The following is a 16,201-nucleotide window of genomic DNA, read 5'->3' as shown; positions in this document are numbered from 1 at the left end:
TTGCTCTTCCAGAGAGCTGGCATGGACATGATGGGCCAAATGGCCGCCTCCTGTGCTGTAACCATTCTATGATTATATGTGTCTAGATTTGGGAGTCGCACCCTTTTTCTTGATGGGAACATATTTGTTCTGGACCCTCTCTATCTCCTCCTCGACTGCCTCCCACTGCTCTGACACTGATTTAGCTTCAAGTAACTGGTCCAGGAATACTCGCTTTGTGTGTGACACCCAAGGCTGTGCTTCTCCGCCCAGCTGAACATGGCTGTGTCTGACTTCCATCCTCTGAGGGGGACTGCCCACATCTGTCACTGCCGCACATTCGTAAATTGCATGAGGCCCCACTGTGATGCATACGCTAGTGGAGGGTGTGCTTGGCTGATATGACTGTACAGGCACGCTTGCTTCCTCCTCCTCCACTGAAGACAATGATGTCACTTTGGCCTGCATTGGCGCCCTCTCCGCAACTGGCCTTATGAGAGCCATAAGGTGGTTATGCTAAATCGCCTCTGTCGGGAGCTGCTTCTACAGAGCTGATGCAGGCCATTAAAGCTTATGCTCTGGCATGGAGGAAACCAGGAAGGAGGAAGCACCATCCCAGTCACCTGGAGATGTTTGGATCATTTCACCCTATCTTGCACAAACTCCCATCTTGCCGTCGCCCACTCGCTGATGTGCTTTCATCCCGTCCATATCAAGGGCTGCCTCCCCTCCATGGACAAGTTTTCTTGTAGGGTTAAAACAGAAATGTAATTATTTATTGAGCAATGTGCCATATCCCGAAATTGTCGCAACCGCATCCACTAACGCGTTCATTCGCACGCACACACACAAAATGAAACAGATAGAGAGGAAAAGGGGTAAGTGATTTTCAAGTGAGGTAGGGTTTTGGGGTCCACGGTAAACTGTTGAATTCTCTTAGAAGTCAAGTTTTTGGTTGTAGGCCTGAGGTGTTTGCAGGTTTCTCTCCTGGTAGAAAGTTCAGTTTGAAGACAGAAGATCACTTTCAATTCACTGCTGCATAGGTTGGAAATACAGAATTCACAGCAGGACGCCTCCCTTCTTGGTTGCTTGATTTTCTCCCCAGCTTTTAGCTGGACAAGCTTCTCGGTGATGCTTTTTTCTCGGTGTGTCTCTCTAGAGTGCTACTTTTAAGGTCAAAATGGTCTTACACCTTGCGTCTGTTGGGAGGCATAGATCTCCCTTCCTGTGGTGACCCACATGGCCCAGGATGTGGCTACTTCCCACCTTCTTTATTTCAGAAGAATCATTCAATTTGGAAATGTTTCAGGATGATTGAATTGACAACTGTCAACCTGGTTGAACATCCTTTGTTCTAAACAGACAGTGTGGCAATGTTCGAATACACATGCGGCCATCTTTTGCCGCATTTGTCCATTTAAAAAAAAAAAGGCAAAGTCAATTTTATTAACTGCAGGAAGATATTGATGGTCTGGGCAGATGGACAGAAAAGTGGCAAATGGAATTCAACCTAGAGAAGTGTGAGGTGATGCATTTGGGGAGGTCAAACAAGGCAAAGGAATACACGATTAATGGGAAAATACTGAGAAGTGTAGAGGAAGTGAGGGATCTTGGAGTGAATGTCCATTGATCTCTGAAGGTAGCAGGACAGGTCGATAAGGTGGTTAAGAGGCATATGGAATCCTTTCCTTTATTAGCCAAGGTATAAAATATAAGAGCAGGGAGATTATACTGGAACTGTATAACTCATTGGTAAGGTCACAACTTGAGTACTGTGTGCAGTTCTGGTTACCTCATTACAGAAAGGATGTAATTGCACTAGAGAGGGTACAGAGGAGATTTATGAGGATGTCGCCAGGACTGGAAAAATGCAGCTATAAGGAAAGATTGGATATGCAGGGGTTGTTGTCCTTGGAACAGAGAAGGCTGAGGGGAGATCTGATTGAAATGTACAAAATTTTGAGGGGCCTGGATAGACTGGATGTGAAGGACCTATTCACCTTAGCAGAGATGTCAGTGACGAGGGGGCATAGATTTAAAGTGATTGTTAGAAAGATTGGAGGGGAGATGAGGAAAAACCTTTTCACCCAGATAATGATGGGGGTCTGGAACTCACTGCCTGAAAGGGTAGCTGAGGCAGAAACCCTCAAATCATTTGACAGGAATCTGATTATGCACCTCATGTGCTGTAATCTACAGGGCTGTGGATGGAATGCTGGAAAGCGGGATCAGAATGGGTGGATTGTTTTTTGGCCGGCACAGACACGATGGGACAAGTGGCCTCTTTCTGTGCCTTAAATTTTCTATGATTCTATAACTCTTGAGTTTGAGTTTGTATTTTTTCATCGTCGCACTTCTCTTAAGCGCTCCTTTCTCCTGCAAGGTCAAGAGCATATGAGAGTTGGAACCAAAGTGTCGTCCTCCTCTACTTCCAGTGGTACTTACACATGTTACTCTTTTCATTGTTGCCTCCTCCACTACTACCAGTGTTGTGAGCTTTGCCTATGGCTCTGTAATGCTCCTGGGCACACATTTTTTTCAATGCTTGGGAGGTCCATGCGCCGTCAGGCTGCTCTGCTTGTGGCCTGTCATTTGGGTGCAGCCTTGCACTCACCTTGCCAATCTGCAAAAGGTCATTGAAGAGCTTCTGTCGTTGTACCCAGATCCTTCTGACAATGCTGCGGCTACTCACTTTCTGAGCCACCTCCAGTCGTGATTGCTTCCTCTGTCTAGCTTGCCTTCTGCTGCTACTCTCTGGAAATAGAACGCACCACTGTGATGCCACCACCTCTAAAAGAATTAGAGATACAGCACTGAAACAGGCCCTTCGGCCCACTGAGTCTGTGCCGACCATCAACCACCCATTTATATTAATCCTACACTAATTCCATATTCCTACCACTTCCCGACCAGTCCCTATATTTCCCTACCACCTACCTATACTAGGGGCAATTTATAATGGCCAATTTACCTATCAACCTGCAAGTCTTTGGCATGTGGGAGGAAACCGGAGCACCCGGAGGAAACCCACACAGACACAGGGAGAACTTGCAAACTCCACACAGGCAGTACCCAGAATTGAACCCGGGTCGCTGGAGCTGTGAGGCTGCGGTGCTAACCACAAGGGAATCTCAAGGGAGGCATCGGTAAATTGTGGGGCTGCCCTTGCACAGCCTGTCCTGCTGCTTGGCCGCTGATATCTTTCTCCCATTACAAAATAAATCGGCAACCATAATAAAGGCTGCCAGTTCCCCTTTAATTGGACCCATCACATTACTTTCTCACCTACTCCCTGCCTCCGCCTCTCCTAATTGGATGGCAAATATGCCACCTGGCCACTAATTGGCTTGCTCTTTGAGAATTACGTTGGGCTTCAGGTGTCGAGGCGATCCAGGGTTGGAACCTGGAAATGTTCCCGCCCTTGGAGACCCAACCCAGGAACAAAAATCCAGCCCCCTTCTTTATATACATATGTATGTATCTTTATTCCTGTATGCTTTGTACTCTTTTATTTTCCTCCTCACCTGCCATGGAGATCTGAATACTAGATATGAGGCACTAAATCACAAAGGTGATCTTGCCTTTGAGTGGAGGAGTGGGTGCAGTATCATGTCACATTTGCGCAAAGGAGCTGGGGCAATAATCTAGGATGGGAGGGAGCAGGGAACTGTGATTGAGATGGGAGTTGGGGGATGCAATACTGGAACACAGGAGTATACAGGACTGGAAAAGACCATTTTGTTCAGCCAGAAATAGAATGTACAGTTCAGTCCTTATATTTCTCAATTTATTTTTTAAAATTACTTCTTCAAATCTGTGTAATGTTGGCAATGCTGCATTCATTGCCCATCCTAGATACATTGAGAAGTGGGCCGTCTTGAACTGCTGTGGTTCCTGTGGTGCTACCACAATGGTTTTAGGTAGGGAATACCAGGATATTTATTCAGCAACAATGAAGGAATGATAATGCGCATCCAAGTCAGGCTGATGTGTGACTTTGAGGTGACAGTATTCCCACAATTGCTGCTCCTGTCCTTCCCAATGATAAGTCACAGTGGAAAGAGATGCTGTAGATTGTACGTACTGCAGCCACAGTTGGTGGAAGGAATGGTTATTGAGATCTACGACCTGGGGCTTGATCAGGCAAATTAATTTGTCGTAGAAGGTTTGAGATTTTTGAGTGTTGTGGCTGCACCCATGTATGTGATTGGTGAGTATTCCATTGCACTCCCAATTTGAGCCTTTGTAAATGGCAGATAGGCTTTTAAGGGCCAGGAGATGAGTCACATCGCAGAGGACCCAGCCGCTCTGCTCTCTTGCAGGCACTGCATTGCTATGGCTGGCCCATGTAGTGTAGGATGTGCAGCCAGCATTTATATCACAACCCTTGTACTGCTGTATATTCCTTTTTTGACTATTGTGTTCACGATTGCCTCTTGTAACCTTGCATGTAATCTTTAAAAATTCGCGAGTGTCAGCATTGCTAAAAACCATGATGTCTTGATATGGGTATTATAATAATAACCCAATCATTGCTCATGTCTGTTACAATTGTATAGAAAGGTTAAGTGTCAACAGATGGTCTTTGTATGGAGAAGTAAAATGGAAATAGTATCTGTCTGATAACGAAACAGCCAGCGGGAGGTAGAGGAGCAGATATGTAGACAGATTTTGGAAAGATGTAAAGGTAACAGGGTTGTAGTGGTGGGTGATTTTAACTTCCCCAATATTGACTGGGACTCACATAGTGCTAGGGGCTCGGATGGGGCAGAACCTGTAAGAAGCATCCAGGAGGGCTTATTGAAACAATATGTAGATAGTCCAACTAGGGATGGGGCCGTACTGGACCTGGTATTGGGGAATGAGCCCGGCCAGGTGGTCGAAGTTTCAGTCGGGGAGCATTTTGGGAACAGTGACCATAATTCCATAAGTTTTAAGGTACTTGTGGATAAGGATAAGAGTAGTCCTCGGTGAAGGTGCTTAATTGGGGGAAGGTTAATTATAACAATATTAGGCAGGAACTGAAGAATTTAGATTGGGGGCGGCTGTTTGAGGGTAAATCAACATCTGACGTGGAAGTCTTTCAAATGTCAAATGATTAGAATCCAGGACCAGCATGTTCCGGTGAGGAAGAAGGATAAGTTTGGCAAGTTTTGGGAACCTTGGATAACGCGGGATATTGTGAGCCTAGTCAAAAAGAAAAAGGAAGCATTCGTAAGGGCTGGAAGGCTAGGAACAGACGAATCCCTTGAGGAATATAAAGACAGTAGGAAGGAATTTAAGCAAGGAGTCAGGAGGGCTAAAAGGGGTCATGAAAAGTCATTGGCAAACAGGATTAAGGAGAATCCCAAGGCTTTTTATGCATATATAAAGAGTAAGAGGGTAACCAGGGAAAGGGTTGGCCCACTCAAGGACAGAGATGGGAATCTATGTGTGGAGCCAGAGGAAATGGGCGAGGTGCTAAATGAGTACTTTGCATCAGTATTCACCAAGGAGAAGGACTTGGTGGATGATGAGCTTAGGGAAGGGAGTGCAGATAGTCTCAGTCAACTCATTATCGAAAAGGAGGAGGTGTTGGGTGTCTTGCAAAGCATTAAGGTAGATAAGTCCCCAGGGCATGATGGGATCTACCCCAGAATACTGAGGGAGGCAAGGGAAGAAATTGCTGGGGCCTTGACAGAAATCTTGGCATCCTCATTGGCTATAGGTGAGGTCCCAGAGGACTGGAGATTAGCCAATGTTGTTCCTTTGTTTAAGAAAGGTAGCAAGGATAATCCAGGAAATTATAGTCCGGTGAGCCTTACGTCAGTGGTAGGGAAATTATTAGAGAGGATTCTTCAGGACAGGATTTACTCCCATTTGGAAACAAACGAACTTATTAGCGAGAGGCAGCATGGTTTTGTGCAGGGGAGGTCGTGTCTCACTAATTTGATTGAGTTTTTTGAGGAAGTGACAAAGATGATTGATGAAGGAAGGGCAGTGGATGTTATCTATACGGACTTCAGTAAAGCCTTTGACAAGGTCCCTCATGGCAGACTGGTACAAAAGGTGAAGTCACACGGGATCAGAGGTGAGCTGGCAAGATGGATACAGAACTGGCTCGGTCATAGAAGACCGAGGGTAGCAGTGGAAGGGTGCTTTTCCGAATGGAGGGATGTGACTAGTGGCGTTCCGCAGGGATCAGTGCTGGGACCTTTGCTGTTTGTAGTATATATAAATGATTTGGAGGAAAATATAGCTGGTCTGATTAGTAAGTTTGCGGACGACACAATGGTTGGTGGAATTGCGGATAATGATGAGGATTGTCAGAGGATACAGCGGGGTATAGATCGGTTGGAGACTTGGGCGGAGAAATGGCAGATGGAGTTTAATCCGGACAAATGTGAGGTAATGCATTTTGGAAGGTCTAATGCAGGTGGGAAGTATACAGTAAATGGCTGAACCCTTAGGAGTATTGACAGGCAGAGAGATCTGGGCATACAGGTCCATAGGTCACTGAAAGTGGCAACGCAGGTGGATAAGGTAGTCAAGAAGGCATAAGTCATGCTTGCCTTCATCGGTCGGGGCATAGAGTATAAAAATTGGCAAATCATGCTGCAGCTGTACAGAACCTTAGTTAGGCCACACTTAGAATATTGCGTGCAATTCTGGTCGCCACACTACCAAAAGGACGTGGCAGCTTTGGAGAGGGTACAAAAAAGGTTTATCAGGATGTTGCCTGGTCTGGAGGGCATTAGCTATGAGGAGAGGTTGGATAAACTCGGACTGTTTTCACTGGAACGACAGAGGTGGAGGGGCGACATGATAGAGGTTTACAAAGTTATGAGCGGCATGGACAGAGTGGATAGTCAGAAGCTTTTTCCCAGGGTGGAAGAGTCAGTTACTAGGGGACATAGGTTTAAGGTGAGAGGGGCAAAGTTTAGAGGGGATGTGCGAGCAAGTTCTTTACACAGAGGGTGGTGAGTGCCTGGAACTTGCTGCCGGGGGAGGTGGTGGAAGCAGGTACGATAGCAACGTTTAAGAGACATCTTGACAAATACATGAATAGGATGGGAATAGCGGGATACGGTCCCCGGAAGTGCAGAAGGTTTTAGTTCAGGCAGGCATCAAGATCGTCGCAGGCTTGGAGGGCCGAATGGCCTGTTTCTGTGCTGTACTGTTCTTTGTTCTTTGAAACAGTCTTTGGGTCATAATCAGAACAATATATGGGAGCCTTTGTGGTTATGGTTGAGCAGGGCAAGGTTACACATGTAGTAAACAAGTTGGATACAAATATAGATAATGTAGCTGGTGTTTGGCCAACAAACTTGAGAAAGTAAAAATGCTGAAGCCATTATACCCTGTTCCCAGATGGTAATTATACCCTTTCTGTATTTTGCAGTACTATTAATATAGTCTTAAAAGACTTAATTGTCAGGTGTCTGAAATCATAAGACTCAATCATAACAGTCAACATCCAGTTAAGCTTCTAGTCATTGGTGAGCCTTGAGACGTTTGTGGCAAATTGGAGTTAGTGGGCTGTTGAACATGATCACTACCTATCACCTTTGTGGCCTAAATGTTACCAACTTCCTTGATGGCACTACTGATTTTCTTGTCAAATGCATCTTTGCAGTTTCCTTTGAAATGAAATAGCTTATATTTGTATAGCCCCTTTAACATAATAAAACATCCCAAGGTGCTTCACAGGAGCATTATAAAGCATAATTAGACACTGAGCTGCATAAGGCGAGATTAGGGCAGATGGCCAAAGCTTGGTCAAAGAGATAGATTTTAAGGAAAAAAAGAGAGGCGGAGGGGTTTAGAAAGGGAATTCCAGAGCTTAGGGCCTAGACAGCTGAAGGCATGGACACCAGTGGTGAAGTAATTAAAATCGGGCATGCTCAAGAGGCCAGAATTAGATGAGCACATATATCTTAGAGGCTGGAGGAGTTTACTGAGATAGGGAGGGGCGAGGCCATGGATGGATTTGAAAACAAGGATGAGAATTTTTAAATCTAGGCATTGCTTGACCAGGAGCTAGTGTAAGTTAGCGATTACAGGGGTGATGGTTGAATCAGATGTCGACGATGATACTCAGCATCGCCTCCAGTGTGCCAGTGCAGCCTTCGCTTGTCTCAGGAGAAGTGTTTGATGTCAAAGGCCTCAAACCTGGCACCAAGCTCATGGTCTATAGGGCCGCAGTGTTACCTGCCCTCCTGTATGTGTTGGAAACATAGACACTGTACAGCAGACATCTCAAAACCCTGCAGAGATACCACCAGCGGTGCCTCCGCAAGATCCTGCAAATTCAGTGGCAGGACAGGTGCTCCAGGCCAATATCCCCAGTATTGAGACACTGGCCATGGCTAGTCGGTTACATTGGGTGGGTCACATCTTCCGCATGCGTGACACAAGACTCCCAAAACAAGCTTTCTACTCTGAGCTCCGTCACGGCAAGAGGCTATCAGGAGGAGGAAATGCTACAAGGATGTCCTTGAAGCCTCACTGAAAAAATGTGACATCTCCACTGATTCGTAGGAATCTCTTGCCTGAGACTGCCCAAAATGGAGAAGAAGCATCCGCAACAGTGCCAGCCAGTTCGAACAACATCGCCATGCTCAAGCAGCGACTAAGTGCAAACAGCGGAAGAAGCGTTTGGAGTTTCGAGCATCCCATTCACTCGCCTCACCGGACACCACCTGCCCCACCTATGGCAGATTGTGCGGATCCAGAATTGGACTATTCAGTCACCTAAGGACCCACAACCCTGGAATGGAAGAAAGTCATCCTCGTTCCTGAGGAACTGCCTAAGAAGAAGATGCTTGAATGGGACTTGGTGCGAGCAAGGACACGGGCAGCAGAGTTTTGGATGATCTCAAATTTGCAGAGGGTAGAATGTGAGAGAGCAGCCAGGATTTACGTCGGTAGTGGGCAAATTATTGGAGAGGATTCTGAGAGACAGGATTTATGATTACTTGGAAAAGCATGGTTTGATTTGAGACAGTCAGCATGGCTTTGTGAGGGGCAGGTCATGCCTCACAAGCCTTATTGAATTCTTTGAAGATGTGACAAAACACATTGATGAAGGAAGAGCAGTGGATGTGGTGTATATGGATTTTAGCAAGGCGTTTGATAAGGTTCCCCATGGTAGGCTCATTCAGAAAGTGAGGAGGCATGGGATACAGGGGAAGTTGGCTGTCTGGATACAAAATTGGCTGGCCCATAGAAGTCAGAGGGTGGTAGTAGATGGAAAGTATTCAGCATGGAGCTCGGTGACCAGTGGTGTTCCACAAGGATCTGTTCTGGGACCTCTGCTCTTTGTGATTTTTATAAATGACTTTGATGAGGAAGTGGAAGGCTGGGTTAACAAGTTTGCCGATGACACGAAGGTTGCTGGAGTTGTGGATAGTGTGGAAGGCTGTTGTAGGTTGCAACGGGACATTGACAGGATGCAGAGCTGGGCTGAGAAGTGGCAGATGGAGTTCACCCTGGAAAAGTGTGAAGTGATTCATTTTGGAAGGTCGAATTTGAATGCGGAAAAAGACAGGATTCTTGGTAGTGTGGAGGAACAGAGGGATCTTGGGGTCCATGTCCATAGATCGCTCAAAGTTGCCACTCAAGTTGATAGGGTTGTTAAGAAGGCGTATGGTGTGTTGGCTTTCATTAACAGGGGGATTGAGTTTAAGAGCCGCGAGGTAATGCTGCAGCTCTATAAGGCCCTGGTTCGACCACACTTGGAATATTGTGTTCAGTTCTGGTCGCCTCATTATAGGAAGGATGTGGAAGCTTTATAGAGGGTGCAGAGGAGATTTACCAGGATGCTGCCTGGACTGAAGGGCATGTCCTACGAAGAAAGGTTGAGGGAGCTAGGGCTTTTCTCATTAGAGCGAAGAAGGATGAGAGGTGACCTGATAGAGGGGTACAAGATGATGAGAGGCATAGATAGAGTGGATAGTCAGAGACTTTTTCCCAGGGTGGAAAGGGCTATCACCAGGGGGCATAATTTTAAGGTGATTGGATGAAGGTTTCGGGGAGATGTCAGAGGTAGGTTCTTTACACAGAGATTGGTGGGTGCATGGAATGCGCTGCCAGCGGTGGTAGTAGAAGCAGATACATTAGGGGCATTTAAGCGACTCTTGGATAGGTACATGGATGATAGTAGAATGAAGGGTAGGTAGTTACTTAGATCTTAGAGTAGGTTAAAGGTTCGGCACGACATCGTGGGCCGAAGGGCCTGTACTGTGCTGTAATGTTCTATGTTCTATGTTCTAATAGTCACATCTGGAGGTAACAAAGGCATGAATGCGGTTTTCAGCAATAGGTGAGCTGAGGCAGAGCTGAAGTCAGGCGACATTATGGAGGTGGAAATAGGGAGTCTTAATGATGGTGCTGATATGTGGCCAGGAACTCATCTCGGGGTCAAATGCAAGTAGTCTGGTTAAGTCAAAGACTGTTGTCAGAGAAAGGAATGAAGTAGGTAGCTAGGGGACAGAGCTTGGAGCAGGCATCGAAGACAGTGGCTTCAGATTTCCCAATATTTAATCGGAGGAAGTTTCTCCTTATCCAGTTCTGGATGTCGGAAACACACTGATAAGTTAGCAACAGTGGTGGAGTTGAGAGGTGGTGGTGAGGTAGACCTGGGTGTTGTCAGGGTACATGTGAAAACTAACAGTTTGCTTTCAGATGATGTCGCCGAGGGCAGCATGTAGGGAAGGGCCAAGAATATATCCTTGGGGAATACCAGAGGTAACAATGCCAGAGTGGAAAGAGAGACTATTACAAGTGATACTACGGCTACAACTAGATAAATAACAAAACCAGGAGAGCGCAGTAAAGTTATGAATATTTATAGTTTTGATCAATTTCCTGGACAGTCCATTTGAAACAGTTATGATCCTCTGCAATCCAGTTGTTTGCACTATTAATTAGCATTTGGGGAGGTGGTGGCGTAGTGATAGTGTCACTGGATTTTAGTGATCCAGACCCCTAGGCTCATTCTCTGGGGACAAGTCCCACCACGGCAGATGGTGAAATTTGAACTCAATTAATAAATCTGGAATTAAAAGCTAGTCTAATGGTGACCATGAAACCATTGTCGTTTGTTGCAAAAACCCATCTGGTTCATTAATGTCCTCTAAGGAAGGAAATCTGCCATCCTCACCTGGTCTGGCCTACATGTGACTCCATACGCACAGCAATGTGGTTGCCTCTTAAATGGCCTAGCAAGCCACTCAGTACTAGGGCAATTAGGTATGGGCCACAAATGCTGTCCTAGCCAGCGACACCCACATCCCATGAATGAATTTAAAAAAAACATTTATTGTTGCTGTGTCTTCAGCATTGGCTGCAAAGGTCTTGGTGACATCACGAAGATGTGTGGAAGGTGCAATATAAAAGTTTTTATTTGTTTGTTTGTTGTATATATCTTATTGGCATAACACAGTTTTACTTCTGCTGTTAATGTGGATTTGCATATTATTATAATTCCATTCTCAATAAATATTATTGCTGCTCAGGAGAAGCAAAGTCCAGGATCTGAGTAGATTTGTTTGAATCTGGAAGCTTAAAAACCAGGAGGAGTAGAGGGAAAGATGCCAAGAAACAGCAAGGTTGAGCCTGTAGTGGTAAGATCATATTGAAATAAATAAAGTCAATAATCTTTCTTTCTGGTGACTATTGGCTGTAGAAGATACTGAGGTAACTCACCAAAACAATGAAGCAGAACAATTTAGATAATTCATTGCCATCACTGACCTTGTACCAAACAGTTTCAACTCCCTCCCAAGCAGAACTGCTTGCCCATTGTGCTATAGGCCAATGTGACATTATTTCAGCAGTGGAGATTTCAGAAATTAATTTTTGGACTGCATAATTTTCCATCTTTATTGTGGCATTGGAGAGCTACTTAGTGTCGGGCATAAAAAACAATTTCCTCCAATTGTCACGGACTGCAAACAGGTATCATACGCTCAGAGCTCAAAATATTGGCAGGAAAACATTGCGAATGTTGGGAATTCCAGCTGCAATTCCCAGAGATGGTGACCTATTTACACAGACTGAAGTATTTCTAAGATATATTGATTTATGAATTCAGTTAGCGATTTCTTTGAGAGATATTTTGTTGCTTTATTAAATTATAAAAGAAACAAAATGGTGGGAAAGCAAGTTGTGAGGAGGATACAGAGTCTTCAAATGGATAAGATAGGTTAAGTGAGTGGGCAAAAATTTGGCACATGGAGTATAATGTGGGAAAATGTGAGGTCATCCACTTTGGTAGGAAGAATAGAAAAGCAGGATATTTTTTAATAGAGAGAGACTACAGAATACTGTGATACAGGGGGATCTGGGTGTGCTCGTACATGATTCACAAAAAGTAAGCTTGCAGGTACAGCAAGTAAAGTTCTGATAGAAAGAATGTTGGCCTTTATTGCAAGGGGGATGGAGTATAAAAGTAAGAAAGTCTTGCTACAACTGTACAGGGCATTGGTGAGACCACACCTAGAGTACTACGTACAGTTTTGGTCTCCTTACTTAAGGAGGGTTATACTTGCATTGGAGGCAGTTCAGAGAAGGTTCAGTCGGTTGGTTCCTGGGATGAAGGGGTTGTCTTATCAGGAAATGTTGAGCAGGTTGGGCCTATACTCATTGGAGTTATATAAGGTGATCTTATTGAAACATAGAATCATAGAATTATACAGCATAGAAACAGGCCCTTCGGCCCATCATGTCTGTCCCGGCCATCAAGCACCTAACTATTCTAATTCCATTTCTAGCACTTGGCCCGTAGCCTTGTATGCAATGGCGTTTCAAGTGCTCATCTAAATACTTCTTAAATGTTGTGAGGGTTCCTGCCTCGACCACCCCTTCAGGCAGTGCGTTCCAGATTCCAACCACCCTCTGGGTGAAAATATTTTTCCTCAAATCCCGTCTAAACCTCCTGCCCCTTACCTTAAATCTATGCCCCCTAGTTATTGACACCTCCGCTAAGGGAAAAAGTTTCTTCCTATCTAACCTATCAATGCCCCTCATAATTTTGTATACCTCAATCAGGTCCCCCCTCGGCCTTTTCTGCTCTAGGGAAAACCCTATCTAGGATTTTGAGGGGGCTTGACAGGGAAAATGCTGAAAAATGGTTCCCCTGGTGGGAGAATCTAGAACTAGGGGGCACAGTTTCAGAATAAGGGGTCTTCCATTTAAGGCAGATGAGGAGGAATTTCTTCTCTGAAGATCGTTAATCTTTGGAATTCTCTGCCCCAGAGAACAGTGGAGACTGGGTCATTGAATATGTTCAAAGCTGAGCTAGAGAGATTTTTGATCTGCAAGGGAATTGAGGGTTATGGGGGACAGCAGGAAAATGGAGTTGAGGCCATGATCGGATCAGCCATGATCTTATTGAATGGCGGAGCAAGTTCAAGTCGCTGAATGGCTTACCCCTGTTCCTAATTCTTATGTTCTTATGTAAAGTTTTTTGAGCAAGTTGTTTAGTTTTGTGTATGCTTGAAGTAGCTTTGAATAAAATTGATTTTACTGGCTTGGTTTTATGCTGGATGTTCATTGCTGATAGGCATCTTTTACTGCCATCTTAGTGAATGAACCGTTACTCATTTGGTCAGTTAACACAATTAAGTTAATAGATGGTTATTTGGGCAAATTATTTGCCACCCTACCAATGTGGTTATATTGAAGTGTGAAGCTGTAGATACAACTCTGGAATTCCAATAATATAGATAGCTCTTTTAAGAATGTGATTCTAATTTTGGTAATGTTGCATTTATGGCAAAAATAAATGTGTTCCATTATGAAATTTTGTTCGAACAAAGTACTTTGATTTATATGGTGCCTTTCATATTCAGAGCATTCCAAAGCACTTCACAGCCATTGAGTTACTTTTTGTAAGCAAACCAACTTTTGAACATGGACTTAAATCAATTGCTGCATACTTATGTAATAATGTGAATAGATGCATACCTGGTGTTCATGCTTATGTGTTGTTTAAATAAAAAGTTGCCTAAATATTATAACTTGTATTTTAAACAACTTAGAGATACTCATTTCTAACTTCATTAAATTTGCAGGGTTGATGATGCTTATGACCATACTCATTGCTCAAATAAAAAATTAGAGGGATATTTGAGTGAAGAAGAACCCACAATGCACACAAGACCAGATAGTAGAACACAGTTTTATACAGAAACTGGTTAGTACTGATAGACTTGAGCTTCTTTTACACTAATGTCTGCAGTGATGCTTTGTTTTTGTTCAGTTCTTGATTTGGCAAGATTACGGGAACAATATGTTGTCAAAGAACCTAAAAAAAAAATGGCATATAAACAAACAAGTTGCTGTATTGTTTTTTTTCCTGTATGGTCAAACAATTTATGTGGTGTATTCAATCTCTGACTCAGTTTCTACTGATTACCAATGACTTGGTATGCGTTGACATTGAGCCAATCACCCAACATGGGTGTGCCCTGTACAAAGCAGAATATTGCACAGTTTTGCCATGCTTCCACTTCCATCAAGAAAATATGTATTTCACGTCTCTAGATTAAAAACATGTTATATCTTACAGGGTGGTCAAATTGCACAGAATGTTGAGGGATTGCTGTAGATTCCTCCCTGAATCCACCCCCATTGAGTTCAGCCACAAATTGGGGTGTCTTTCCAGTACGGCTCATTGAGCCTGGTGACTCCAAAATAATTTTGGAATATGTAGCCTCGATCAGTACAGGCTATACTTGGGGAAAAAAAAGTGAATGATCATGCTACTGAACTATTTCTACTTCTAAAGGAAGGATCTGCAACCATTTATAGTATTTAATCCCAAAACAAGTGGAAAAAGGAAAAAAACTTCTCTTTCTGTATATAGTGCCATTCACGACTTCAGAATGTCTGAAAGCATTTCAGAGACAATGAAGTACTTTTGAAGGGCAGTCACTGCTGTAATGTAGGAAATCGTGGCAGCTAATTTGCACATAGCAAGGTTCCACAAAGAGCAATGAGGTAAATAAACAATTTATTTTTAGCAATGATGGTATAGGGATCAGCATTGGTCAGGATACAGAGAGAACTCCCCTGCTCGTCTTCAAATCGTGTCCTGAGGAAGAGAACAGGAATTAGAGTAAGTAATTCATCAAATCCATTGCAAGTGAATAGATAAACGCTGGCCTGGTCACTGGTTGATGTGCTAGTGATCATGAAGTAGCCATGCGCTTCCATCTGCCTCTTCTCAAACGGCATCTAATTTCCTACAGTTATGCTGGGCATTAGTGAGGCCACGCCTAGAGTACTATATGCAGTTTTTGACTGTTTACCCTAAGGGAGGACATATTTATCCTAGAGGGAGTGCAACGAAGATTCGCTAGGCTGGTTCCTGGGATGAGGGGATTGTCTTATAAGGAGGTTAAGTAGACTTGGCCTATGTTCCCTGGAGTTTAGAAGAATGAGAGGTGATCTAATTGGAACATATAAAATTCTTAAGGGGCTTGACAGTGTAGATGCTGAGAAAATGTTTCCCGTGGCTGGGGAATCTCAAACAAGGGGGGTCACAGTCTCAGAATAAGGGGTGGCCATATAGGACTGAGATGAGAAATTTCTTCACTCAAAGGTTGTGAATGTTTGGAATTCTTTACCCCAGAGAGCTGTAGATGCTCAGTTGTTGAGTGTTGTCAAGACAGAGATTAATAGATTTTGGATGCTAAGGGGAGAAAAAGGATATGAAAATAGTGCAGGCAGGTGGAGTTGAGGTAGAAGAACAGCCATGATCTTGTTGAATGGCGGAGCAGGCTCAAAGTGCCAAATAGCCTACTCCAGCTCCTATTTTTTTACTTTCTAGTTGCAAATAATCCTGAATTCACCACAAATGTTGAGATTATCTTGAATTATATGCCTTTTAAAGCTTCTTAAAAGTAGAGGGCTTGTTTTACATTTTATTATTACAACTATTTCATAGCCTCGCGAGTGCACTGAATAGCCCAAGAGCTATTCCAAAGAGGTTTCCAGATTCTTTTAAAATCCTTTTAAAGGCTGAAAATGTTTAACTTGGTTTTCTCCCTAAAAGTGGTTTCCAGTTTAAACTACAACAAAATGTATGATTTCTGCTATTTTTGCTGCCGTACTTTTTTACATATTGATAATTGACTTTTTCACTTATTAATATATATGCTAATTTGGTCATGGACACAACTGCAGAAGTTCCCAGATATGTTTCTGTATGATCAGTTAAAGTTGTTAATTTCCA

The 16,201-nt window shown here is 43.8% G+C and overlaps 1 protein-coding gene across 6 annotated transcripts in view; it reads left to right on the top strand.

Moving 5' to 3' along the window:
• LOC137371343 (coiled-coil domain-containing protein 138-like) overlaps nt 1-16,201 on the top strand; it is a 144,062-nt gene that overhangs the window by 38,404 nt on the left and 89,457 nt on the right. For all 6 annotated transcript variants that reach the window (XM_068033787.1, XM_068033790.1, XM_068033789.1 and 3 more), the window contains exon 4: nt 14,037-14,158. In XM_068033787.1, the coding sequence (XP_067889888.1) occupies nt 14,037-14,158 (122 nt within the window). The remainder of the gene's footprint in view (nt 1-14,036; nt 14,159-16,201) is intronic.

Source organism: Heterodontus francisci, chromosome 6, assembly GCF_036365525.1.
Source record: "Heterodontus francisci isolate sHetFra1 chromosome 6, sHetFra1.hap1, whole genome shotgun sequence".
NCBI classification, from domain to species: Eukaryota; Metazoa; Chordata; class Chondrichthyes; order Heterodontiformes; family Heterodontidae; genus Heterodontus; species Heterodontus francisci.
This window is presented reverse-complemented; position numbering and strand designations above follow the sequence as displayed.